The sequence below is a fragment of the Salvia miltiorrhiza genome, chromosome 1, assembly GCF_028751815.1.
Source record: "Salvia miltiorrhiza cultivar Shanhuang (shh) chromosome 1, IMPLAD_Smil_shh, whole genome shotgun sequence".
Taxonomy (NCBI): Eukaryota; Viridiplantae; Streptophyta; class Magnoliopsida; order Lamiales; family Lamiaceae; genus Salvia; species Salvia miltiorrhiza.
Window position 1 is genome coordinate 49684479 of NC_080387.1, and position 25925 is coordinate 49710403.

General features: G+C 38.1%; 3 protein-coding genes and 2 long non-coding RNA genes across 7 annotated transcripts; 3 read left to right on the forward strand and 2 right to left on the reverse strand.

Moving 5' to 3' along the window:
- Positions 1-5249: 5249 nt before the first annotated feature.
- On the forward strand, positions 5250-8669 carry LOC130989933 (glutamate receptor 2.7-like). The gene is made up of 5 exons (XM_057914110.1): positions 5250-5741; positions 5822-7143; positions 7226-7538; positions 7621-8006; positions 8093-8669. Exons 1-5 carry the CDS (start codon positions 5483-5485, stop codon positions 8546-8548), a joined length of 2736 nt encoding a protein of 911 aa, XP_057770093.1. The 5' UTR covers positions 5250-5482; the 3' UTR covers positions 8549-8669.
- Positions 8670-12073: 3404 nt separating this feature from the next.
- On the forward strand, positions 12074-15059 carry LOC130989960 (uncharacterized). Of its 2 annotated transcripts, XM_057914144.1 has the most exons (5): positions 12074-12229; positions 12484-12571; positions 12831-13372; positions 13475-13700; positions 13805-14310. In XM_057914144.1, the coding sequence occupies exons 3-5, from the start codon at positions 12848-12850 to the stop codon at positions 14260-14262; spliced, it is 1209 nt and encodes a 402-aa protein (XP_057770127.1). In that variant the 5' UTR covers positions 12074-12229; positions 12484-12571; positions 12831-12847; the 3' UTR covers positions 14263-14310. The 2 variants fall into 2 exon arrangements, 1 of the variants encoding a protein (XP_057770127.1); XR_009090804.1 differs by lacking the exons at positions 12831-13372; positions 13475-13700; positions 13805-14310 and adding an exon at positions 14562-15059 and having other exon boundaries at positions 12076-12229.
- A 2321-nt stretch (positions 15060-17380) lies between these two features.
- On the reverse strand, positions 17381-19418 carry LOC130989972 (uncharacterized protein At2g29880-like). Of its 2 annotated transcripts, none has more exons than XM_057914168.1 (3): positions 18924-19418; positions 18224-18576; positions 17381-18138 (listed from the first exon to the last, which is right to left on the reverse strand). In XM_057914168.1, the coding sequence occupies exons 1-3, from the start codon at positions 18940-18942 to the stop codon at positions 17527-17529; spliced, it is 984 nt and encodes a 327-aa protein (XP_057770151.1). In that variant the 5' UTR covers positions 18943-19418; the 3' UTR covers positions 17381-17526. The 2 variants fall into 2 exon arrangements, with proteins under 2 accessions (XP_057770151.1, XP_057770143.1); XM_057914160.1 differs by having other exon boundaries at positions 18224-18579.
- Positions 19419-19874: 456 nt separating this feature from the next.
- On the forward strand, positions 19875-20964 carry LOC130989988 (uncharacterized). Its single transcript, XR_009090810.1, has 3 exons — positions 19875-20349; positions 20479-20538; positions 20698-20964. It is a non-coding gene; the product is annotated as an uncharacterized LOC130989988 (long non-coding RNA).
- Positions 20965-24687: 3723 nt separating this feature from the next.
- On the reverse strand, positions 24688-25720 carry LOC130989996 (uncharacterized). Its single transcript, XR_009090812.1, has 2 exons — positions 25556-25720; positions 24688-24804 (listed from the first exon to the last, which is right to left on the reverse strand). It is a non-coding gene; the product is annotated as an uncharacterized LOC130989996 (long non-coding RNA).
- Between the last annotated feature and the right edge of the window lie 205 nt (positions 25721-25925).

Below are 25925 nucleotides of genomic sequence, written 5' to 3' on the forward strand. Positions count from 1 at the left end.
ATGGACGCCGCTAATGGATTTTTCTTCAAGCCAAAATTTGTGTGTTTGTTAAGCAAATTAACCAACATTCCTACTTTGAAGGAAGACTAAGTCTAATTAGCTTTTGAATTCTCTTCTCTTCCGGCTTTAATGATCGAATCATATATTTGACAAAGTTTTGATTAGATTTAATTCTTCTCCTCTAAGATTTGTGATTTTCGAAAATCAAATAAATATCAATTCTTTTAAATGATAAATAATAAGAAAGATAAAACAAAAGGATATTAATTCATAAAATGAATTAATTCGATTTTAGAGTTAAAATAACTCTAAAAATTAATTTTATATAAATATAAAAATATTTTCATACATTATAAGGGGTACGAATGCTAATTCAAATAGAATAAAGAGAAGCATGAAGTTGAGCTCAACATTATATATTATTTTCTAATTATTGATTGACCTTGAATTGTCTAACATAATTACATTTATAAATGCCGTAAATATTGTAATATACAATATTCTTTGCGGCCAATTAAACTACAAAATAATGTTCCTCTAAAAAAAGTTACAAAATGATGTTATTTAATTACAATCCCATTAGGTTTGTTCCATTTATTTTGGACACGATTATTAAGAAGAATATATATATATATATATATATATATATATATATATGTATATATATATATATATGGAGACCACTCCCCTATATAGAGAATGAAGACCAAATCATGTGCATCGATTCTAAAATATCCAACGGTCTTGATTTGGCTGAATTTTTTTATAATTTTCTTTTATTTTATTGCATGAAGGTTAAGTTGGTCATTTGAATTTCTACATATTTGTTTTATTTATGGTTGAAGATACGTTAATTGCTCATATCTCTCTCTCTCTCTATCTAATATTCTAATCAAATCTGCATATTACTAAATTTTCGTCAGATTCCTCTCTCTTTCTCTCTCTCTCTCTCTCTTTCTCTATTTCTCTTTCTCTCACATACTTGACAATGGTGACTACGCATCTCCCAGCAATGCTGCTCATCCTCGCCATCCTCTCCTCCTCCACCGCCACTGTCACAGGAATTCTGGATGGAGGTGGGCCTGGGCGATTCCGCCTTTTGAACGGCACCTCGGCGCATTTAAGGGACCATGGATGACAAATCCTCAGGTTTTCAGATGGGGAAAGATTAGGGCCTTGATTCATAAATCGATGGCGGTAGCATTGGGTCTTGGGTGAAAAAAGGGCATGCGAGCGACCTCCTCGCCGGAGAAAGCGCGGTCGCCGGAGCTTAAGGTTCGAGGCAGAAGATGGCGATTTATGCGTAGAGGGGGAGGTGCAGATGTGAGGAAGAAATAAGAGAGAGGCTGAGGGAGGTGGTCGGTTGTCGGCTTCTCGCGGGGAGGAAGGCCGTGGTGGCTGAGTTCGAGATGGAGAGAGATCTGAATGTGAGTATGTGAGAGGGAGATGATATGTTCGTATAAAAAACAAATGAACATACTAATGTTCGTCGATATGTTCGTATAAAAATAAATGAACATACTAATGTTCGTATAAAAACAAATGAACATACTACTGTTCATCGATATGTTTGTCGAAATAGATCAGGTCCCAGAATGGGAAGGGAGGAATTTTCGAAATTTGCACAAGATAACTTCATTTACTATTTTCCATATCCGTTTATTTCCCTAATTACAACTAATCAAATCTTTTATTTATGGAAAATTCTATTGCAGATACGTTAGGTCAAGTTTTTTATTTTTATGTTCAGTTTCTGAACTTATGTTCATATATATCTTTAAACGATAAAATTTTCATGAAAAAAAAACATTTTTGCTACAGATTCCGTTCTGCAACTTTAGTTTTTCATTGAAATAAAATTTACACTTTTAATATCCGCTATGGATTCTGTAAGTATCAATTCATTGAATGTTCAATATACTACACCATGTTCATCAGATTCATAAGAAACGTTCATTGAAACAATAAACATGTTTAATATACATGTTCAATATATTACACCAAGTTCGTCAGATTCATAAGCAACGTTCAATATATTACACCATGTTCAATGAGCATGTTCAATATACTACACATGTTCAGAAACATTCATCACTAATTCGTCTTCCAAATCTCTTGACCATAGTGACCATTCATTTTGGACCGTAGTAATTGGGTGAACAACATGAACCCTTCTGATTTGTTGAAACAGAAGCCTATGAAAGGCCAACGTATTTTATTTTCCCTTCTTCAACCAGTTTCTTAAGTTCTCCCATCTAGGAATAACAACAAAGGAAATGAAACATATGCAGTCACATTTATTTATAATAGTTCAATTCAAGATCATATATATAGTCTTCATATTCCAACAAAGTGATTCTTCAGAAGAGTACTCACCGTGACTTCAATGGGTACACGAGTGTCAATCCTATGAACATAATAGAGATCAATACAGTCAATATCAAGACTCTTCAAGCTCACCCGCATGTCGACCTCACATATTCTGGTCACCACATATTTCCCTTTGCCCATCCTTGTGTACAATCCCGAACTTAGAAGCAATTTGCACTTTCTCTCTCATTCCCCCCTTTCAAAGCCCGCAACAATTCCAACAGACTAGTTCATTTAAAGCTTGACTTAATAATTGCAAGAAGTTGTAACCAGAATATATGCAACGCTTTCTTGATAACCTCCTAAACCAAATTATGTCCATAAGCATCGTTCATTGAAACATTGATTTTAGAATCCATGAACTTACAGCTGCCAGATCCAGCCACGGCGAAACCGCCTCTATCTTTCCAGGCCGCCGAACAGAACTACTACTGCGCACAACACCGGCCGTTGCGCGAATCAGCCGGCCGCACAAGACGCGACCTTCACTTCCAGCAACCAAACTTTTCTCCCGACGCTGAGCAGCACACCGCCAGTCCCTGCGAGTGTCAGGCAGCCATGCATGGAGCCACCTTGATTTCCAGACGCCAATTCCTTTTGCAGTGAAAGAGGAAAGGCGACGCAGCGGCGGCTCCTCATAGGCCATCCGCTGCTGGAGACGCGAGAGAAGGAAGAGGAGAGGCGGCGGCGGTGGCGCTCCTTTCTTGGTCGTCCGCTGCCGAAAACGCGAGAGACAGATAAGGGGGAGGCGAGCGGCGGCGGCGACATTCCCTAATTGGTCGTCTGCCGTCGGTTACGCGAGAGAGGGAGATAAGGATGACATTGAAGGTGGTTCTCGGCGATGAAGCGTTTTGGCAAAACGGAGATTAAAAACTGAGTGCAGACTTTCAGAAATTGATTCGGCGATGAAGATATTTCATGAAACTAGAATATTGCTCCATTCTAACAGATTAGATCACACCAGAATAGAATTTGCGTAATTTCTGGGATTGGATCAACATACCAAATTCGGTGAGTTCGAGATTACATAATTGTCCTTCTGCGATTAATAAATGATAACTAGAAAATTTTTAATTATATTAAAAATCATATCAGGAAATAATATGGACCCTTGATTGAGATTAGATGAATGGACTAGATATGGTCTTTGTTATTTATCTATAGAAGTGGTTGTGATAGAATGCAACCATATATATATATATATATGGTGTGGTTCTAGAGAGAACTACATTATTTGTGAGAACGGGAGAACCATCAAATCTAATGCATTCACTGTAAAAATTAATGCATTTGCTGTTAAAAAAAATTGCTCCCTTCAGGATTCGAACCCAGGATCTGCATTCATCCAACAAGATGATGCATCCACCGTAGATCTTGATGATCGGATGGCTGAAAATGATTCTCCGGTCTTCTTTTATTTATGGTTCTTTCCTGAACCATCCGATCATCAAGATCTACGGTGGATGCATCATCTTGTTGGATGAATGCAGATCCCGGGTTCGAATCCTGAAGGGAGCATTTTTTTATAATTTTTTTAGTGCATTAATTTTAACAGCGAATGCATTAATTTTTACAGTGGATGCATTAGATTTGATGGTTCTCCCGTTCTCACAAATAATGTAGTTCTCTCTAGAACCACACCCTATATATATATATATATATATATATATATATATATATATATATATATATATATATATATATATATATATATATATATATATAGGGTTAGCTTATATTGAGATTTTAAATATTTTGAGATTTTGAGATAAATGAACATATCAATAAATTCTTTGAACATAACCAATATAACTCATGAACATATGAATCTATTTAATTTATTTAAAAAACACGCCACTTGTAGGGATTGAACCCCAGACCAACGCGCGTTCATAAAAATTAATTGACAAGTTCATCAAAATGTACTTATATGTTCATTTATCTCAATATATATATATATATATATATATATAGGGGATGGCTAAAATAAGAGCATTTCTTAAGATATAAAATAAGAATCATTTTCAGCCCTTAGATCATCAAGATCTACGGTTGATTCGTAATCCTGTTGGATGGATTTATGGTCCTGAATTCGAATCCCAAAGGTAGCAAAAATTTATTTTTCACAATTCATACATTTATATAACGAATTCATACATGTTCTACATAAAATTCATACATTAAAAATTGCTCTTATTTCTTATTTTAAGATGTGCTCTCACTTGTAGCCCATCCCTATATATATATATATATATATATTATATAAGTGTTAAAGATAATATAATTAGTATAGTAAAAATGTGAGATCATATTTTTTGTAGTGAAAAATATGACTATCATTAATTACTATCAAATATAGAAACATAACAAGATCAATGGGACAACCAAAAATGAAAATATGACAAGATCAATGGAACAGGAGAGAGTAAAAATATGTGGCTCGAAATCCAATCTCGCCATCGTTTATGCATTTCCTTGATCGAGTGCATTTCCTGCAACTCAGTTCCCCCCGCCATGGCTACAGACGCGTGGCGCTGGCCCAATAGCTCCGCCGTGGCAGTGGCGGCGGATGCAACTGCTAGCTTTCTCGTCAATACGTAGGAATCAAGTGCAAAAAACTTTGCTAGTTACTTTAAACATAATTTCGAGAAGATCACGCCGGGAGCTCGTTTAAACTATATTTCAATAGATTTTAGACCGTTAATTAACTGATTTTGACCTGATTCCAGCTAATTCGAGCTCGACCAGTTGGGATCCTTCGTTTTTCTTGTGACGTGTCCCAATTCTGTAGTTTCCATTTACTTGCTCAGAAAATGACGATAGAATAACTTTGTCAGATCGTTCTTATTTACCTTTCACTATCATGCAATGCCGTAGATAGACTTTATTGTTGCATTCCCATGCATAAACCAACAGTGAAATTTCTTCGAAATAAGGCACATTTCTTTGCGGCACGGCAGAAAATATGACAAGTCAACGCAATTTGTACAATATGATTTCTCCAAATATCGAAAATATAACTATAAGAAAAATTACTGTTTGAGTTTAATTAGCTTTCTTTGTTGTCTTGTTGTTCTTGAATCGTGCCTCTGCATTGCTGGATCCTTTCCCAATGCAGACTTCAAGATTCTGTTGCTTTTCTATGCTTATCTTAATGAGCTTTTGCGTTGTTAGGCTTAACTATAGAAATGCAACTGCTGCAGAGGCTGATGTAGGAGTAATTCTTGATCTTGATACGCCTCTTGGGAAGATATGCAGCACTTGCATCGCTATGGCAATTGAAGATTTCTACTCCAACCGCAACCACAGCACCGTGATTGTGCCTCATTTCAGGGACTCGATGAGTGATGTTGTTGCTGCAGCTTCTGCTGGTAATCTTGATGCTATTCAGCTTGTGATATGAAACAGTTTAAATAAGAAAAGACTAATTTTGATTAAATTTATCTTGCAGCTATAGATTTGCTGAAGAATACTCAAGTGATGGCGATACTCGGGCCACAGAAGTCCAATCAAGCCGACTTTGTGATAGATATTGGTGAGAGAGTGAGAGTTCCAATTATATCTCCAGCAACGAGTCCGGCCCTGTCGCCTAAAGAATCGCCATACTTCATCAGATCGGCATGGTGTTCTTCTTCTCAGGCCAAAGCAATTGCAGCCATCATAAAAGGTTTTGGCTGGAAGGAAGTCGTGGTTGTCTATGAAGATTCTAATGATGGAACTGGACTATTACCACATTTGTCTGTAAATCTACTACAGAGCAATGTTGTTGTCTCAAACCTGAGTTCTATCTCCCCTTCTGCTGAAAATGATCAAGTTCTTGAAGAACTCTACAACTTAAAGGCCATGCAGACGAGGGTCTTGATTGTTGATATGCTTCCAGATCTTGCGTCTCGCTTCTTCCAAATGGCAAAAGAAGTTGGGATGATGACTGAGGGATATGCTTGGGTAATATCTGATCCACTAACCAGTTTATTGAGTTCTGTGGATTCGGTTACTATTGAGGCGATGCAAGGTGTACTAGGTGTGAAGGCTTACGTTCCAAGATCCGAGGAGGTTAGAGGATTCACTAAGAGATGGAGCAAGAGGTTTCATGAGGAGAATCCAAATATTGACCGAACAGAACTCAATGTTTTTGGATTGTGGGCATATGATAGCACAACAGCTTTAGCTGAAGCAATTGAACGAGTTGGAGTTCCTTCCCCACGATTCAAGAAACCGGTTGACGGAGGGAATTCAACAGATTTGGAAGCAATAGGGACTTCAAATAGCGGATCATCACTTGCTTCTGCAGTCAGAAACTTCGCCTCAAAAGGGTTGAGTGGCGATTTCAAGATCACTAATGGTCAGCTGCAACCATCTGCGTTTGAGATAGTGAATGTGATTGGCAAAGGAGACAACATGGTTGGATTCTGGACAGAGAAATATGGGATTTCAAAGGAACTGAAGATGGATGATGATAAACCAGTTTACTCAACAGAAAAGGACAATCTTCGAGGCATCTTGTGGCCAGGCCAGACGAGCAATGTACCTAAAGGTTGTAGGAAGAAGTTGAGAGTCGGAGTTCCTCACAAAACTGGGTTCAGTGAATTTGTTAATGTTGTGAGGAACACAGAAACTAAAGCTGTTGAAGCAACAGGTTTCTGCATTGATGTTTTTGAGGAAGTCATGAGATCATTGCCATATGCTGTTCAATATGAGTATATTCCTTTTGAAACCGCTGATTACCCGAGCGTTGGATATTACGACGATCTTGTTAATCAAATATATCTTGAGGTAAGCCCAAGCAGTTTTTGTCAAAAAAAAATCTGCATTGTTCACTTGTCTATTGAAGTACTAATTCTTATGCCAATGACAGAAATATGATGCTGTTGTAGGAGATGTGACCATTACATCTAACAGATCAAAGTATGTCGATTTCACCTTCCCTTACACAGAATCTGGTGTTTCCACTGTTGTCCCAATCAAGAATAATGAGAGGAAGAATGGTTGGATATTCTTGAAGCCTCTAACAACTGCCCTATGGCTAACCATTGGGGCATTTTTCATCTTCACTGGACTTGTCGTTTGGGTGTTTGAGCATCGCATAAACAAACATTTCCGAGGTCCACCTATGCAGCAAGTTGGAATGATCTTCTGGTTCTCTTTCTCAACACTTGTTTTTGCACATAGTAAGTCCATAATTCTTGATACTTATAGTCCTTAAAGACCTCGTTCTTGTTCTGTCTTAACTAGTTCAACTTACAATGACAGGGGAGAAAGTGAAGAGCAATTTAACAAGATTTGTGGTGATCGTGTGGGTGTTCGTGGTGGTGGTTTTGACATCGAGTTACACTGCGAGCTTGACATCCATGCTAACAGTTCAAAAACTCAACTCTATAGAAATGATAGTAAAGAGGGGCGAATACGTTGGCATCCAAACCGGCTCTCTAATCACTGGAGGTATGATATTTGACTATAGCAAGTTCAGAGAATATAGCTCAGTTGAGGAATACGACAATGCCCTCTCTAAAGGTAGCAGAAATGGAGGAGTAGCTGCCATTGTTGATGAAATCCCTTACATTAGGCTCTTCCTTAGCAAGTACTGCCACAAGTATACTATGATTGATCCAAAACACAAGACTTCTGGTTTCGGATTTGTAAGTATCCTTTCTTAGTACTTTCTCTCATCCACACTCAGAATTGAAAAGCTCAAATCTCATCCATAAAATCTCATCCATAACAGGCATTTAAAAAGGGTTCGCCACTAGTCTCCGATACTTCAACAGCAATCTTGAATCTTATAGAGGATGGGAAAATCGATATGATTACACGAAGATGGTTTGGAGGAGAAGACTGCTCTGCTGATGGCTTAGAAAGCCTCGATCTGGATCGTTTTACGGGCCTATTTCTCGTTGTAGGGCTATCATCATCAACAGCTCTAGCTATATTCTTCTCCACATTCCTTTATCAGAATCAGCATATATTAGCCTCCTCGGCTTCAATCAAGAAAAAGCTGCATGATCTTGCTAGAGCTTTTGTTCAGGAAAAAGATGATGTATCAAAGCATTCAGAAACTAGTGGAGAAATAGTTCTAGCACAAAGTCCATCATTCAAGACTTCATGTGATCGAGAAGAAATGCTTTCCCAAGATGAAGAGATCACAAAAGTAGAAATAGAAATGCACAAGGATGATTCATAGGTGCTGGTATATTCTATTAAGGTGTTACACTTGAGTTTGATAACATAAAACTAAATATTTTAGCCCTGCATTGCTGGGTCCTTCCCATTGAAGTATTCAAGATTCTATTGCTTTTCTATGCTTATCTTGATGAGCTTTTGCATTGTTTGGTTGAACTGTCGAAACACAACTGCTGTAGGGGCTGATTATTCTTGATCTTGACATGAATGAAATTTGACTCAATTATGTAGTTTAGTCAAATTTAATAGAATTGCATTCACATGTACAAATCATCTTGCACGGTCAGGTATCAGCTTTCTGTTGTGATTTTGCAATGGAGACTTCAAGATTCCATTGCATTTCTATGCTTATCTTCATGAGCTTCTGTGTTGCTCGGGTGAACTGTCGAAATGCAACTGCTGCAAAAGGCTGATGTTGGAGTTATTCTTGATCTTCAAACACCTCTTTGAAAGATTTACAAAACTTGCATTTCTACGACCATTGAAGATTTCCACTTTAAGAAAAACAGTTACAGCACGATGATTGTGCCTCATTTCAGAGATTCAAGGAGTGATGTCGTTTCTGCAGCTTCTGCTGGTATACATACATACTATTCTCATCTCTACTATTTCATTGCCTACCGTATTTTTCAATGTTATTCTCATTATAGACCTTTCTTGCATTCATAATCAAGAAATCAAAATTTTGGAATATTTTCGAGAAAACGCTCTAGGCTCGTTCCTAACTTTGTGGAGTTGATGTAGCGGAGAATCGAGGCGAACTCGTGGCGTGATAGCCTCGATTCCGGGAACGGGACGACGATGGAAGGGTAGATGGAATATTTATTTTTAAAAATTTAAATTAAGTAAAAAATATCGTTGTTTATGAATTAGATTAATTGGTAACAAAAAACTATGTTAATTTAAATATTATATTGATTTAAAATATAATATAATAACAATATTATCAACTTAATGAGTATATTATTAAATTTAATGAGTATTGTATATTAATTATTAAATATGTATAACAATAAATTAAATTTTAAGACGGTAAAAAAAAAATTAAGTCAATTTTATTTTGAGTAAATAACACTTAAACCATCAATCTAACAAAATTAGTAGTCGTCATTTAAAATAACAATTTTCGGTTCTTAAAGTCTAACTTGTATTATTATTATTATTAAAAGTTTATATTTAAATAGGCCAAAAATAATTAAAAAATAAGGAAAGATATGAATAATATAAAAAGAAAAATATAATATTTTAAATAAATCTATATAATATTTTAAATTTTAATTTTAAAATATATAACTAATTTTTTATTTATAAATTTAATACAAATTTCCTTCTCCTTAATTGCATTAAAAATTTAATTTAAAAATTTTAAATTTTAAATAATTATAATTAAATAATTATGTAAACTTTTTGAAAGAAAAAGAAATGACATCTACTTATATTTCTCACCAACAAATGAAAACAAAATGGAAAAAGAGTATGATGTTCAGAAATAAATGAGAGCAACCAAAAATTAATTTTGACACTTTAAACGATAATGACTTATTCATTTCAAATTTATTTTTAATAATTTTTATATCAAATTTAAGATCTTCTCGTAATCTTTAATCCAATATTCATATTTAATATTTTTTCATATACTGAAGTTAAAGATTTTTTGAAAAGAATTAAAATAGAAAAAAAGAAAAAAGACAATCTTTAAATCATGAAGACCTACCATGAATTCATTATTGTTTTATTGTATTGTCCTGAATTCCACTTCTCTAAGGATATTTTTTGAAGTCAAAAATAAAAATTCTATATATAAAATAGGAGTTTTTTGTACCTTCAAATTATTTATCCTCTCATTTTTTCCATCCAAATTTTCTTTCTCTAGTTTATAGTTTAAAATGAATTTTCATTTGAACTCATGATGCAGGTAGAAGCGTGAAATATATTTGATACTGATAATATACGAACTCCGTTGATAACCATTGTATACCGGAATACGTACAATAAGGGTTAATCCGTTGATTCACTCATGAATACCGGAAGAACACCGCGAGAAGGGAACAATCCCACCCTTTACATTTTAACTTTCAATTCAACTCCCCTAAAACATAAATAAAACTCCTATTTATAATAAAACCCTAAACATCTAAAAGGAAACAAACTAACTTGACCAACAAGACAAATCAATAATTAAAGATATAATATATTATACAATTCTATCTTCATCATCGACCCTATGCAGAACATCATCAAGGACGTTTCCGATTCGAGGACGAATCGTTTCAAGGATGGAGAGAATGATGAAGATAGAATTGTATAATATATTATATCTTTAATTATTGATTTGTCTTGTTGGTCAAGTTAGTTTGTTTCCTTTTAGATGTTTAGGGTTTTATTATAAATAGGAGTTTTATTTATGTTTTAGGGGAGTCGAATTGAAAGTTAAAATGTAGAGGGTGGGATTGTTCCCTTCTCGCGGTGTTCTTCCGGTATTCATGAGTGAATCAACGGATTAACCCTTATTGTACGTATTCCGGTATACAATGGTTATCAACGGAGTTCGTATATTATCAGTATCAAATATATTTCACGCTTCTACCTGCATCAGTCGATCATATTGACCGTGTAGGAAGTCAAAGATCTCTCGATTCTGTGCTCGTAATTCCTTGAATTGTTGAGACAGAAGGTCGTCGTCACGATGGAGATAATCTTGAACATTTTGAACGGTTGATTGACGGGAGACATCGTGTAGGAGCGTAGCAAGGCTCTGGATACCAACTGATGCAGGTAAAAGCGTGAAATATATTTAATACTGATAATATACGAACTCCGTTGATAACCATTGTATACCGGAATACGTACAATAAGGGTTAATCCGTTGATTCACTCATGAATACCGGAAGAACACCGCGAGAAGGGAACAATCCCACCCTCTACATTTTAACTTTCAATTCGACTCCCCTAAAACATAAATAAAACTCCTATTTATAATAAAACCCTAAACATCTAAAAGGAAACAAACTAACTTGACCAACAAGACAAATCAATAATTAAAGATATAATATATTATACAATTCTATCTTCATCAACTCATCTATATAAACACGATAATTTTTTTTTGAAAGATATATGATAAAATTATTGAGTTATATAAAAACAAACAAAATTGTTTTTGTTTTTTTTTTTTAGAATAAATACAAACAAAATTGTAAATTAAGTATTTCAATTTTTAACGTTACATATGGCCCATGAACAAAATTCTCCCAAAATAAAGCTAACAAAAATACTAATTGCGTGATTAAAATAGGTAACTCGCGTAATCCATGTGTTTGATAGCTGACTTAGGGCGTGTTTTGTAGTATTGTAGAGCCTATATTGCTTGCCAACATGGAGCATTATTCATTGTTTTGTAGCCAACTTAAGAATCGGCTTGGCCCGCTTAAAAAGGACGGCCCGTCAAAAAAAACACTATTCCTACATGAATCTGAAACAGGAGCAGACCCTCAGCTCTATTTACTACCCTTCTACAGTGTAAGCCCTTATTTTACAAGTTTACAATTATACCCCCAAAATGAAGGTTCAAAATAAGCAAATCTCACTTTCCCTCTTCCTTCTCTTTTATGCACTTCACCCAGACGGAAGAGAGACAGGAGAGAGCCGCCATTTTCTTTCCCAACCAAAAGTAATTTGCAAGGTATTGGTGTTGCTTCGATTATGGTTCCTACGCGATTGGTTCGTATTAGACTATGGCAACTCAGATTTCTCGATATATGTCATGAATGTCGAGCTAGGGTTTTTTTTTTTTTCAACGTTTGGAATCGCGGCATAGTGATGTTGGGTTACTTGTGGCTGGATAATTTAGATGTTTTCCTTCGACTTATAAATGTTTTTTAGGGATACTATAGCGTCGAACGGCAAGACTGATTATTATTTGCTCACCATGAACAGGGCAACTGTTGGAACCCTGTTCCCTACAGCTCGAAGAGGAAGATAGCAGCGCAGTTGTCGAATTCGTGCCTCAAGCATACAACTTTTTGTGAGTAGAACAAACCACTGTTATATAATTAATTTTTGTGGGTTACATAACTTCTCACTGGTGTGATTTTGCTATACTTGGCATTGATTGAGGTACTGATAGTTGATGTAAAGCCATTTCTGTTTTTAAAATTTGCAGTATTTGAATGCTATCAGGCCATGAATTCTGCGTGTTTTGTAGGATTACATAATTTATCATTTTTTGAAATTTGCTGTATTTTCTAATTGCGGTATTTCATCGAACTCTTGCCCCAAATTAGGAATTTTGAACGTAACTATGCCCTCTCGACGCCAAATAAATGCTTACGTGTTTTCAATGGCGGAGGAAATTATGCACCAACAACTATTGCAAATCATTGCAGTTTTTGATCAAATAGATAGAAGTAAGGCGCGAAAAAGGAATCGATGTTTAGGACCCGGGCCTTATACTATACTGACACGTATTCCCGACCAAGTAAAACACATGGGTAGGCTCGTTAACGTTAGTGATGTTGATTGTATTTTAAATTTGCGGATGGATCGCAACACGTTTGGGCGCCTCTGTCAACTGTTGCGACAATTGGGAGGTTTAAACAACGGCCGGTATGTGACTGTTGAGGAGCAGGTTGCTATGTTCTTATCTGTACTCGCGCATCACAAAAAAAATAGGGTCGTCCGCTTCGATTTTTGGAGATCGGGATATACCATCTCAAAGTATATTCACGTGGTGCTTAAAGCCGTGCTCTCACTTCACATATTACTATTCGTTAAGCCGTCTCCTGTCACGGAAGAATGCGTTGATAGTCGGTGGAAATGGTTCAAGGTATGCTTAATATTATTTCATGGATGTTATGAGGTAATCTATTAGATTTTTGCTAGTGGCAACTGCTGATGATGGTTTTATTTTTGTGTGATTGCTTGATAGGGTTGTTTGGGAGCTTTGGATGGTACGTACATCGACGTGATGGTACCCACTGAAGACAAGCCACGGTACAGGACACGCAAGGGTCATATATCTACTAATACGCTGGCTGTCTGCGACCGCAACCTCAAGTTTGCATATGTGCTTCCAGGCTGGGAGGGATCCGCGGCGGATTCCCGTATTCTGCGCGATGCATTGACTAGGCCGTATGGTCTGCGGGTCCCAAAAGGTGGTTTCTTTGCTTATTATTACCTAATATGAAATCTCATATTATGGTCTGCTTCCTATTACTAAGATGTCTATACTGTGGTTATCTTTGATTTTTTCTTATAGGAAACTACTATTTGTGCGATAATGGGTACGCCAATTGCGATGGATTTCTCGCACCGTACAAAGGGGTTCGATACCACTTGAAAGAGTGGGGGGCAATGGCAGCGAGACCACAAAACGCACAAGAACTATTCAACCTAAGGCATTCTAAGGCACGCAATGCAATCGAGCGTGTCTTCGGCATCATGAAAATGAGATGGGGAATACTCCGTAGTGCTTCTTACTACCCTATTAAGATTCAGACCAGATTAATCATGGCGTGCTTTGTGTTGAATAATTTCATTCGCGGAGAGATGGGTAATGACCCCATCGAACAACATTTTGATGAATTGTTCCCGGAGGCTGCTGAACTTGAGCCGGACCACGGGGAATTTGTTGATAGCGTAGATCCTTCTCCTATGTGGAATGCAGCTCGTGATGAGCTTGCAAATTCAATGTGGCAGCAATACTTGGCAAATTAAAACTATTATTTGGTTGTTGTAAGATGGAACTCGTTTTAGATTCTTTGTTGATTGACATCTAGGTTGTGTAATTTTATGTGTGTATTGCTTATTATCAAAGTTTATGTTGGTATTTGCATAATGGGAAAGTATGTTTGTATGATGTTTATGGCAGTTTGATTTATTATGGATTGATTGATTGTGTTGTTTTGATTGGTTGTGTTGTTTTTTATGACCGATGATTGGGAATGCTTGTCCTACTTATATCGAGTTTATATGGAAAGTTGTAATTAAATCCACGTGTGTTGTTTTTTCTGCAGCTGATGGATAACAACTACGGCAATGAGCAAGGTTGTCCCGAGTGTGCTTGTGGTGGAGGTAAAATGGTTCTCCGCCGTGCCGGTCCAACAGCAGTGAATGCAGGTAGATACTTCTACAAATGCCCCTCTGGTCTGAATCATAAGAGATCGTTTTTGTGGCGCGACGAAGTGGAAGTCGAGGATGGCTCGTCTGTGCATAGTTTGCCTCCACCAAATACAGGTGGTGCAGTGCACTCTCTAGGGGGGCGGAAATCTAACCGTCGTGATGTTGAGATCCACATTATCATTATATTTGTGGCTATGGCGTTGTTTTTCTTAGGTGTAATTGTCGGCAAGCTTTTCTAAGGTTATATATGTGTGTCTAAGATGATATGTGTTTGTCTTGTAATATGTAAATGTTAAGCAGGCTTTTGTGGGATGCTATATATGCATATTATTTTGTAAACCGTCTTCATTCGATTAGAATGACTTATTATATACTATAAAATTTTGTGGGATGCTATATACTTTTTTTTTTTTTTTGATCAATAAAAAATTCATTAAAAAACTGGGGTGGTACTAGGAGTACCAAAAACATCAAACAAGTGGTGCAAACACGTTGGAGCACCACAAAGTAAAAGAAACATTGAACTCGACAACATGGAATATTTTGTTCCAGTTCCAAAGCCTCCCTTTGACCTCATTAACAAGATTGGACACCTCCCAATTCTTGTTCTCAAACTGTGGGATGCTATATACTATGCTCATATTCATTTATATACTACAAAATTTTGTTAATATTTTGATTTATAGTAAATAGCATAAATTATAAAAGATTAAAAATTAATATAATGATGCCTATAGAAAATTAATATAAGAGAACACATATTAGATATCACACAAGATATGAAAATTGATTAAAATTTTTAAAAATCGTATAAGCATGTGTAGATATGAAAATCGTATAAGAGATTATATATTAGATATGTGTAGATATGAAAATCGTATAAGTGTAGATATGAAAGAAGATTAAAATTTTAAAAAATAAATAAGTATGAATGAGGATTGAGGAAAATTAGATACTATACATTATACGATTAATATAATTATTTATAGATGTGATAATTGATTAATAATTTTATGATATGGTCTTTAATTAAAAGTTTAGAAAAAAATAATAATGAATGAGTATCGAGGAAAAATAGAATGGAGAGATTATACGACGCCACGTAGGGAATGAATGAGAATTGAGGGGAAAAAAAGTTTGGGTTATGTATTAATATATATAAATATGGTTTGATTTTTTTTTTTAAAAGAAATTAATATTTTTGCAATGAATAACCTGGTGGTTACATGTCAATCACATAATCAATTTTAATACAGGGGATCTAGCCACCGTCAATGCAAGAAGCTGAAAATCTGTCATCAACAAATAAGAAATATGACTACAAGCCATCATTACATATTGCTTAATGACACCATCAACCACCACAATTGAATGCTACTTACTCATCTTCCTCAGTTATCTATAACTCAAATTTTTCTATATAAACTTAACACTCTTCCTCATAATATAACACACAAACATCGCAAGCTTTGCAATATATAATCATGCCGTGGGAACACATTCCGCAGCAAGATCAGTATTTGTACACGGTGAAGTGGACTCAGCCGTTCGATCAGCACCTCCTTCGTCGTCTACTTGCAAAGAGAGATGAGGTCGCTCCGACGTTACCGCATAAGTCACCGCACGTACTTATAGACGTGCTAGATGCATTCAACGACGATCTCCAGACAAGCTTCCGACTGCTCGATCTCCACCAGCGCCTGGAGTTCCTTGAACGGCGTTTCTACGTGTTCAAAGAATTGACGAATATGCCAGCAACACAATGGGATATGGCGACAAATCAAATCCACGCCGTTGACGAGGTTTGGGAGAAAATATTTGAGGTACGTGAGGATCAAAGTTATTTTGGTTGTTTGTGTTTAGATCCTTAGAAATAATTTGTGAGTATAACCCTTTTATAGGAGAATTGGCTAGCTCAAGCATATCTACGTGCCGGAGAACCCGAGTACAATGAGATGTGCATGTTATTTGCGCCAAACGAGATCAAAAGAGAGATATCACATACTCTCGTTCTTATTAGCGACTCCCCTTCGCGCAAGAAGCCTTCTCCGATCAATTTGATTTCAACATCTCCACAAGAGGATGAGGTGAATTCCCCGGCTCCACCGCCTCCAAAACCCGTCGTCAGGAAACTCAACTTTAACGAAGCTGATGATGCAATGTCCAGTGTGGGATATGTTCAGACTATAACGCCACACTACTATGTCCCATGGCCGAAGTTGGAAAGTAGGCTTCGTTATCCAACAAGTGAGAATGCATCTGGCACTCGTAAGAAACCAGCGGCGGCGAAGGATGTTGTTAGTCCGCGTGTTGGTTATGACAGCTCTTGCGCATCGTCGTCACCGTTTAAGTAAATTTTAAGGTCTTGTTCTTGTTTGCGTGGAAGTATTGCTGCTCTAGTAACTTAGGTATATTTTGTATTAACAAGTAATTATCCCATGTCTAGTGTTACGTGGAAGATGGGCGTTCATCCCATGGCCATAGATATAAGGCCTTATTTTGAAAATTATGATGAATGGGCAGCCACGGTTTATATCTTGTAGTAATAACTTTCTTGAATCAACTTCTATGTTAAAAATAGCATGCATGGATAATATAAATAACCTCCTTCGTTTGCCAAAATACTCATTGACAACACAAAATAAATAGACCAGAACTAGATTACTACCGCTCCGCCGCACTACGGCATCACAACCAACTAGCAGAGTCAATATATACAGAAGTTTTGGATTCAACTAGATCACACAAAATATATACACATAAACCAAACATAAACAAGCCAAAATAGATCTTGGATCCTATATAGAAGTTTTGGATTCAACTAGATCACACAAAATACTAACACCAAGCGCTGCCAGTTCAGGGGAAACGAGACTCATTACGATGAGCTTGAAGAAGACGTGCCACGTACTGAATCTTCGCTTCGGCAGGCAACCCAATGAAGATCTCCAGGCGCTGAACTTTGTCCGCTAAAATTTCACAAATATCAAACTTGTCATTCATGTCCAGCCCGGGAATCAAACCCAATTGCTCGTATACTGTCTGCCTCGCCATGCCGAGATCAAACTCGTATCCCACGCGAGTGGCAAGGTTGTCAAGGCGCTCTTTGGTGTCACGACTAATCTCCCCGAGCCACTTGTAGACGCCATTCATCTCTTCCCCTTCCCCTGTTTTACGTTTTTTACTCACCTTTCTTGCAGTTGAAACCTTTTTCTCACCCTGGCAGACACTATCTTCTGCATCTTCGGTCGCTTCTCCATCTTCATTGACATGATGCTGTAAACCATCACCAGTCTGCTGTCCAAGATTGCCACCTACTTCACCAAGACTATCAGCCGCATACATCTTGTGCATTGCCTCCATAACATCCTCTGCGTTTGAGCCATTTGCACGGTCCTTACCAAATACTTCTTTCCAATCTTCAAACATTGGCCAGCTTTTGAAACGCATCTTGGTTGCGTTTGAATCCTTCTGCGTTGATTCAAAAAATGACAATTATTAAAAGAACTTGAGTTTTGTAAATAGAAACACCAAAATTTTATACTTCCTATTATACCTTCACAATCGTCTCCCACTGATCGTTGTCACAATCTAACATGAACGTCCCCTTCGCATTAAACCCAACTCCACTAACATTGAGGGCCATAAGTAGCGAGTTATAGCTTTTTTTCCACGCGCTAAGCTTGGAATTGATATGCGGCATCCCTTTTATGTCAGTCCCGACAAATTCTTTGCGCATAGATTCTTCGAGTTTCAAAAGATAGCCAGCTCGAAACCCATTGTCGGCCTTCCAACCTTGAGCAACGAGTTCCTTGAGCGAGGCCAACAACATTTCTTCCTCCCGGGGCGTCCAGCTTCGGCGTGTCTTGTCGGGCTTCGATGCCCTCACACGACCGATGTCGCTGCTGCCTACTTAACCATCATATAGCCGCACACAATAATAGAAAATTTTACATCAGAATCCACTATATTTGGGGTGAGAAGCACATTATAAGCAGTTGTAAAACCAGAATCAAACGACGAAACAAGACAACAACCAACAACCAACAACCAAAGTGGCCAATGAAATATTTTACAATGGGCAATATAAACCATGTAGCGAGCACTCATTGTCAAACATCTATACATTTCAGACATGGAAACTATGACAACAATTTACCAATGACACCAATTAAAGCTTCACTAGCTTTCTCCTAAATCGATTTTATAAATTGAGCAAAAAAAATAAAAAAATAGAAAGGCATCATCCACATTACCTTGTTGCGTTTCACTCATGGTCGTTGCGGATCTGCTTTGAAATTGAACGTAGCACGAAGTGATTTTCCTTTCCCGTCGAAGTTGCGCCGGCAGATTTCAAGAGAAGGAAAAAAAATTGGATTTTCCTTTCCTTTTCCCGTCAAAGTTGCGCCGGCAGATTTCAAGAGAAGGAAAAAAAATTGCTTTGCTATCTACTGATTATTGCTGAAAATCCCTCCAATTTGGGATGCCATAGGTATATTCCCGCCACTATATCTGCGAAAAAAATAGAAGGGTACGCTAGTATTTTGCCAAGTTAAACCAGGGACAAGATGGTAAATTTGAATGGGTATAATAAGTAAACAGTATGCTACAAAACGCTGAACCCAATTAATCCTTCCTATTTTCGGCTCCTACAAAACGCATGGCCCATGTTAATTATCATGAGTGGGCCAGTGAAGTGTGGCCCATCACTAACTATATTGTACAAAATTTCCGTTCCTACAAAACACGCCCTTAATTAATAGTTGCGGCCCGAAAATTGACCAAGGCCCGCACCAAATCACTGTTACACTTGGAAACCACAACTCACGCTCATCCCCAGTTACGTTTTCTCACCCTCAACAGTGACATTCATTATTTTTGAAGATTACAAGTTTGCCCTTGGAAGATTCTGCATTTCCTTTAGTCCCGCACAAATACGAAGGTTCTAGTGTTGACTTCTTCATCTCCCCCATCTGGAGTCCATTACAAGTAGGGTTGTAAATGAATCGAATAATTTTGCTCGATTCGAGATTCGATTCGAAATTATTCGATTCGTATTCGATAATAAATATTCGATTCGATTCGATTATTATTCAAATACTTAAATGAAATATTGATATTCGATTCGATATTCGTAGTTATTCGATTCGAAATATATATATATATATATATATATATATATAAATAATTTTTTATTTTAAATTATTGAATATACTAAAAAGTAAAACCTAAACCTAAACCTAATTCACTAAAAGTTATTCCTCAAATCTCATCGCCGCACAGCTCATTCCTGCACCTCAAATCTCATCCTCAACCTCAAATCTCAAATCTCATCGCCGCACAGCTCAAATCTCCTCCTCAACCTCATTCCTCAAATCAGCGCCGCACAGCTCCCTCCTGCACCTAAACCTCGTCGCCCCACCCCCGCCGCAGATCTGCGCCTGCACCGCGCCGCGCCGCCTGCATCTGCACCGCGCCGCGTCGCCGCATACCTCTGCATCGCCGCCTGCTCCAGAGATTGCACCGCGCCACATCGCCGCCTGCATCTGCACCGGTCGCCGCACCTGCATCTGCATCGCCGCCTGCTGCTCCAACTTCTGCATATCTATCTTGAGAGAGAGAGGGAGAAATGGGTCAGGGGAATCTCCTCTGCATATCGCTGCCGCTAACGGCCAGATCGAGGTGGGAATCTTGAAAAAATGTCTTACTTTATTTTGCTCAATTTTAGTTTTAGTTGTTCTGTTTTCCCTCCCTTTTTGGGTTCTTGGTGTCTGTTTTGTGAATTTGGGATTCTTGATTTGTGGGTTTCAGATTCTCTCGTTGCTTCTCGACTGATCCGTGAAGCCGGATGTGTTGAATCGGCATAAACAGGTCTGCTTCTGCCTTCTGCTTCTTCATCTCCCTTTCGTGTGTGGAGAGATTGATTTTTTTGGATAGTTCATTTTGATGAAAAATGTTTGATCTTGACTGTTGATTATTTGTAGAATTGTGTGATTGTTTGATCTTGTGATTTTATGTTTGTTTTGGCAGAATGCAGTTAATGGCCAATTCAAATCTAATAGAAAATACTCCTCAAGTAGATGAGATTACGGTGGAAGTGAATGATGTGGAGAAAGAAGTTGTGGATTGAAGAGGTGTTTGCAAAAGAAGCTTCACGTTAAGTTACAAGCTTGAAGGAAGATTGAATGCTTGACATTTGTTCTAGTATCATGTTATTTTGATGTATTTGAAACTTTTCATGATGTATGTTTCTACATGGATATTGTTTATTTCACAATATTTTGAATTTGTGGCTTATATATTATTTAACATTTTTTTTCACTTCAGATTTTCGAATCGAATATTTTCGAATCGAATAATATCGAATACAAGTCGAATATTCGAATCGAGTATTCGGTTCGACAATTTAAGGAACTATTATAAAACGAATCGAATACTCGAATCGAATCGAATAACTCAAAAATATCAACGAATCGAATAACGAATCAAATTTAATATTCGAACTCGAATCGAATCACGAATCGAATAATAGTTTCATTTCACGAATACAAATCGAATATGTTGATATTCGCTTCGATTCGATTCGATTACAACCCTACTTCCCACTTACCTGTCCCTCGATTTTACGTAACTTTGAGAATGACATGATACTAAAAAAAAATGATTGTTGCCCATTTGTTTACTGTATTTAATTAAATGTGTTCAGTGGATCACTTTATTTTTAGATTAATTTTAATTTTAATTTTAATTTTAAATTAACTTGATTTCAAATTTTAAATTAATTAAAGATTAATTTAATGAAATTTAACTCATTTTTTTATTCATATTCATTTTTAAGTCATTGTTAGCATTTATTGAATCAGGCGCCTGAATTGAAAAGAAACGAAAAAATTCATAGCAGAGCGCCAGAAAAGGGGAGAGCAACGGAGGCGGCTCTGCCATTGCTGTTTAGCCAGGGACAAAGAAGGTCCTGGTGGAGGTGGCGTCGCGTTAGTGATGACGGCATCATTACTTGAAATTGAAGGAGAGAGTCGGTGAAAAATAGGAGATCTAGGATTTGGAGGCGGCAGTGACTTAGACAAAGGGGTGACTAGAGCCCAGAGAGAAAGACAGAAAGAATAGGTAGGTTGGAGAAATATGTTAGAGTTTAGGTTTGTATATGACCTTAATTAATCCAATTTTAACTTACTAGTAAATAGTCCGTCGAAATTCGACGAAAATTTATTATTATTTAAATCCGTGAAATTATTCAATGCGATTTTTTATTTATTAATTTTATTTTATTAAAATAAAGTATCGAATGAGATATTTTTAAAATAAATATTGTAACATTTATTTAAAATTGACCTAAATTAGATGTCTTATGAAATGTATATCTAAACAGAGTATGACTCACAAAATTTTAAAATAGAAACTGCAAACATTTATTTGAAAGTTACTTAAATTTATATTTCTATAATTGCAACCAATCACTGGAAAAAAATATCAATAGTGACTTAAACTTATAAAGTCCGAATAAATTATTAAATTGGTAATTATTTCATAATCTATCGAAAATTTCATCACATACCATATTAGTTGTTGTGTCATACGTATGACTGTAGGGGGTGAATCCAACAATTACGGAAGTGACGTCAGTAACGTCTGGATCGATGGGCACTAGCAACCTGAAACCACAAGCAACGTTAGAGCCCTCCGAAGAGCACCGGTGGGGGTGTCGATGGAAGGGCCTCCGACGCTCAAGTCAGTGAATTGATATGAATAATAACGTAAGTAACGTAAGTAACGTAATGATAATAATTAAATGATGGAGAGAAGATAGAAAAAGGATAGTAATGAGGGAGTTCTCCGACTGATCCGATTGATCCAGTAGTCAGAGGTAGAGCTAATGAGCGGTATGGATCAAGGGGCGACGGACGTCGGGGCTAGCGGGGTCAGCCGGACAATCGGAACCCTAGAAAGTTGTGAGCGTGGAGGCGGAACGGAAGAGCGGGGATAGCGGGAGTGAGAGATCGTGTGTGAGTGCCAGAGTGGGAATGAATGATTGACCGTGCCCAATTATGTCAATGGGCTAGTGCATATATAGGTCACGGGCCCGTAGGGCGGCGACTAAGGTTTCTAGAGTATTCTCTGAACCCTTCTCGTTCCGATTCCCCCGGAAACGTCCTTTCATATCTTCCTATTTTTTCTAGGTATCCAACTACTATTGACTTATGAATGGACTTGCTTCATTGGGCCGACCCGCTGGGCCGCATGATTTCGGGTTGCACGGATTCTGTCCATTACACCAACTACTATTGACTTACGTATGGACTTGCTTCATTGGGCCGACCCATTGGGCCGCATGATTTCGGGTTGCACGGATTCTGTCCATTACAGTTTGTCCCCCACTCCTTAGTTATATTATAACTATGGAGTTTTAAAGTTTTTCGTGTGATCCGTATATCCTTGGCATAATTTTCGAGAGGGGCTTACCGGAGAAGAGGAGGGCGTGTTGCCTAGTTTAGCTGGATCGTAGGGCACGTGCGGCGTGGGAAGGTGATGTTGGAGCTCCCCAACATGGATGATGGAGGAGCGCCGGGTGTGCGGGGCGTACCGGGCGTGGGGTAGTGAAGTTGGAGCTTCCCCAACATGGATGATGAAAGAGCGCCGTGCGCGCGGGGCGTGCGGGGCGTGGGGTGGTGATGTTGGAGCTCCCCAACATGGATGATGGAGGAGCGCCGGGCGTGCGGGGCGTACCGGGCGTGGGGTAGTGAAGTTGGAGCTTCCCCAACATGGATGATGGAAGAGCGCCGGGCGTGCGGGGCGTGCCGGGCGTGGGGTAGTGATGTTGGAGCTCCCCAACATGGATGATGGAGGAGCGCCGGGTGTGCGGGGCGTACCGGGCGTGGGGTAGTGAAGTTGGAGCTTCCCCAACATGGATGATGGAAGAGCGCCGGGAGTGCGGGGCGTGCCGGGCGTGGGGTAGTGAAGTTGGAGCTTCCCCAACATGGATGATGGAAGAGCGCCGGGCATGCGGGGCGTGCCGGGCGTGGGGTAGTGAAGTTGGGGCTCCCCCAACATGGATGATGGAGGATTGCAGGGCGTGCGGGGCGTGCACGGCGTGCGCGGTGTAGGGGGGCGCGGCTGGGGATCCCCCCGTATGGACAATGGAAGAATGCAGGGCGTGCGGGGCGTGCATGGCGTGCGGGGCGTGCGGGGTGTTGATGTCCAATTTCAAAAGAAGGGAGAACATGGTTGGCCTATTGGTGCGGGGCGTGTAGGGTGTAGGAGGTTCCCTTTCAAAAAGGGAGGACACGATGGGCCCGATGGTGCAGGGCGTGCGGGGTGTTGATGTTTCCTTTCAAAACAAAAGGGAGAACACGGTGGGCCCGACGGTGCAGGGTCATGTTTAGTTTCAGCAAAGAAGGACCTTTGGTAAGTCCGCCGATGCCGGGTATGCAGGGCTGCGCTATTTCCTTTCGATAAAAAGAGTCGTTGGTTGGTTCGACGGTGCGGGGCGTGCAGGGCTGCATTGGTTTGTGTGTACGGTCTATAACAAAGTACCTGCTCATTTAAGGTGGACGTGTGGCCACCTTATTGCATCGTACTCCAACATATAATGTCATTTGGAGTCCACTCCATTCTATAAAATGGGGAACTTGTCCCCTCATTCCCTACACACAACATTTGGAGCACTTGGAGCATTTGGAGCTTTGGAGATGGAGTAGAGAAAAGATTTTGAGAGAGCTTTATAGAGGTTGGTTTTTCTCTCTACTCTCTTCGAAGGTTCTTCGAGTGTTCTTCGAATATTCTACGCATGATTAGTTACAACTTTGTCGTATTGTGCTCTTGTATTGCCTTGATTACTTGTTTGGAAAAGTACTGTTTGATCAATTCTTTACCTTTGCTTGAGCGTGATCTTTGTTTATGGGAGTATGTAGATAAATTTTCTAAGTATAAATGGTAGTGTAGATCGAGCTATCTTATGCGGGTGTCTCGGGGTGATACGATCGAAGGTGCTTGCGGATAGATGATATTTGGTGCGTCGTTTTACACCAAATATATCCGGCAGTCAGCCGGTATGCCCACACTGCGCAGACAGCAGTAAGCAAAATCGTCTCCCAAAGGACTGGCGAGAATTTCTCTAATTAAAGTCTGCAAGTAACCCAAGAAATTTTGAGAATAAAATATAGAAAATACTAAACTTAAAATTAAATAAATAAAATCCAAATAAACCAATTTTTCCAATAGCTAAAAGATGAATAAAAATTCCAACAATTAATAAAAGAATTCCAGCAATCAATTAAGTCCACCCTAGCTTAATTATTCCGATCATCGATGCAAAAATAACTTTAAATCATGCAAACAAATCAGTTATAACCACCGAAGACGCTTCTGACGTGATCTTATTTCTCTTTAATTATTCGGTAACCAGGAAGACGCTTCACTAATTACTACCCTAATCGACTGACAACCGTAAGAGACGCTCTATATGTTTAATGAGCCGACAGCATTAATATCTAGAGAAACCCGATTCAAAACCAATAAACTCTGACGCAGGATTATTGAATTAAGACTGCTTTTCCCTTGACCCTGATGTGTCAATTTACCACTAATCAAACCTAAACCACAATTACGGATGGCCGGTTCAATTGGCTATATAATTAATTCTAACCCAATAAATATTTGCAACTATCTAATGGATTAAAACAATTAATATCATTAAACATGGAGAATCGCAGATGCAAGCATAAAATAAAGTATAAGAACAATTAGATCTCACAGAATAATTTCGCTAGTGCTTCCCTAATCGTTGCCGGAATAAACGAATTTAGCTAGAAAACATAATTAAATAACACAAGAAATAAATAAATAAATTGCAAGAAAAAGATGAAAGAAATAAAACTTGAATTGCTCCAAAACTTGCGTCCAGAATTCTGCTCTCCAAGGTGCCGTTTGATTTGTGATATTCTGCCAAAGTTGCAGCTAACTTATCATATATATATGATAAGGAAATAAACCTAATTCTACTATTTAAAAAGTGGCGCATATTGCCATAACTCAAAAGCAAACCTAATCTAATCAAGGCCACTAAAATTTGGTGCATGGGCCTACTTAATTAAACAAAACTAAACACCTAAACTAATCTAAACTAAAAGTGGCGTATAAGCCCATTAGCAATAAGCTAAAGTATAGCCCATGCATGCAAAATCAAAGTAGCAGCTCTCTAAATCTCGTCCATTTAGCCTTCAATCCATGCATTTCAAATCTCTTCT

What these genes read in the sequence shown, in the direction of transcription:
- LOC130989933 (XM_057914110.1), top strand. Translation starts at nt 5,483, where the DNA reads ATGCAGACTTCAAGATTCTGTTGCTTTTCTATGCTTATCTTAATGAGC. An exon ending in AACACTTGTTTTTGCACATA is followed by an intron (nt 7,539 to 7,620) that starts GTAAGTCCATAA and finishes TTACAATGACAG; the next exon opens with GGGAGAAAGTGAAGAGCAAT. An exon ending in AGACTTCTGGTTTCGGATTT is followed by an intron (nt 8,007 to 8,092) that starts GTAAGTATCCTT and finishes CATCCATAACAG; the next exon opens with GCATTTAAAAAGGGTTCGCC.
- LOC130989960 (XM_057914144.1), top strand. Translation starts at nt 12,848, where the DNA reads ATGCCCTCTCGACGCCAAATAAATGCTTACGTGTTTTCAATGGCGGAG. An exon ending in GTCGGTGGAAATGGTTCAAG is followed by an intron (nt 13,373 to 13,474) that starts GTATGCTTAATA and finishes ATTGCTTGATAG; the next exon opens with GGTTGTTTGGGAGCTTTGGA. An exon ending in TGGTCTGCGGGTCCCAAAAG is followed by an intron (nt 13,701 to 13,804) that starts GTGGTTTCTTTG and finishes TTTTTCTTATAG; the next exon opens with GAAACTACTATTTGTGCGAT.
- LOC130989972 (XM_057914160.1), bottom strand. An exon ending in AGTGGGAGACGATTGTGAAG is followed by an intron (nt 18,139 to 18,223) that starts GTATAATAGGAA and finishes GAATCAACGCAG; the next exon opens with AAGGATTCAAACGCAACCAA.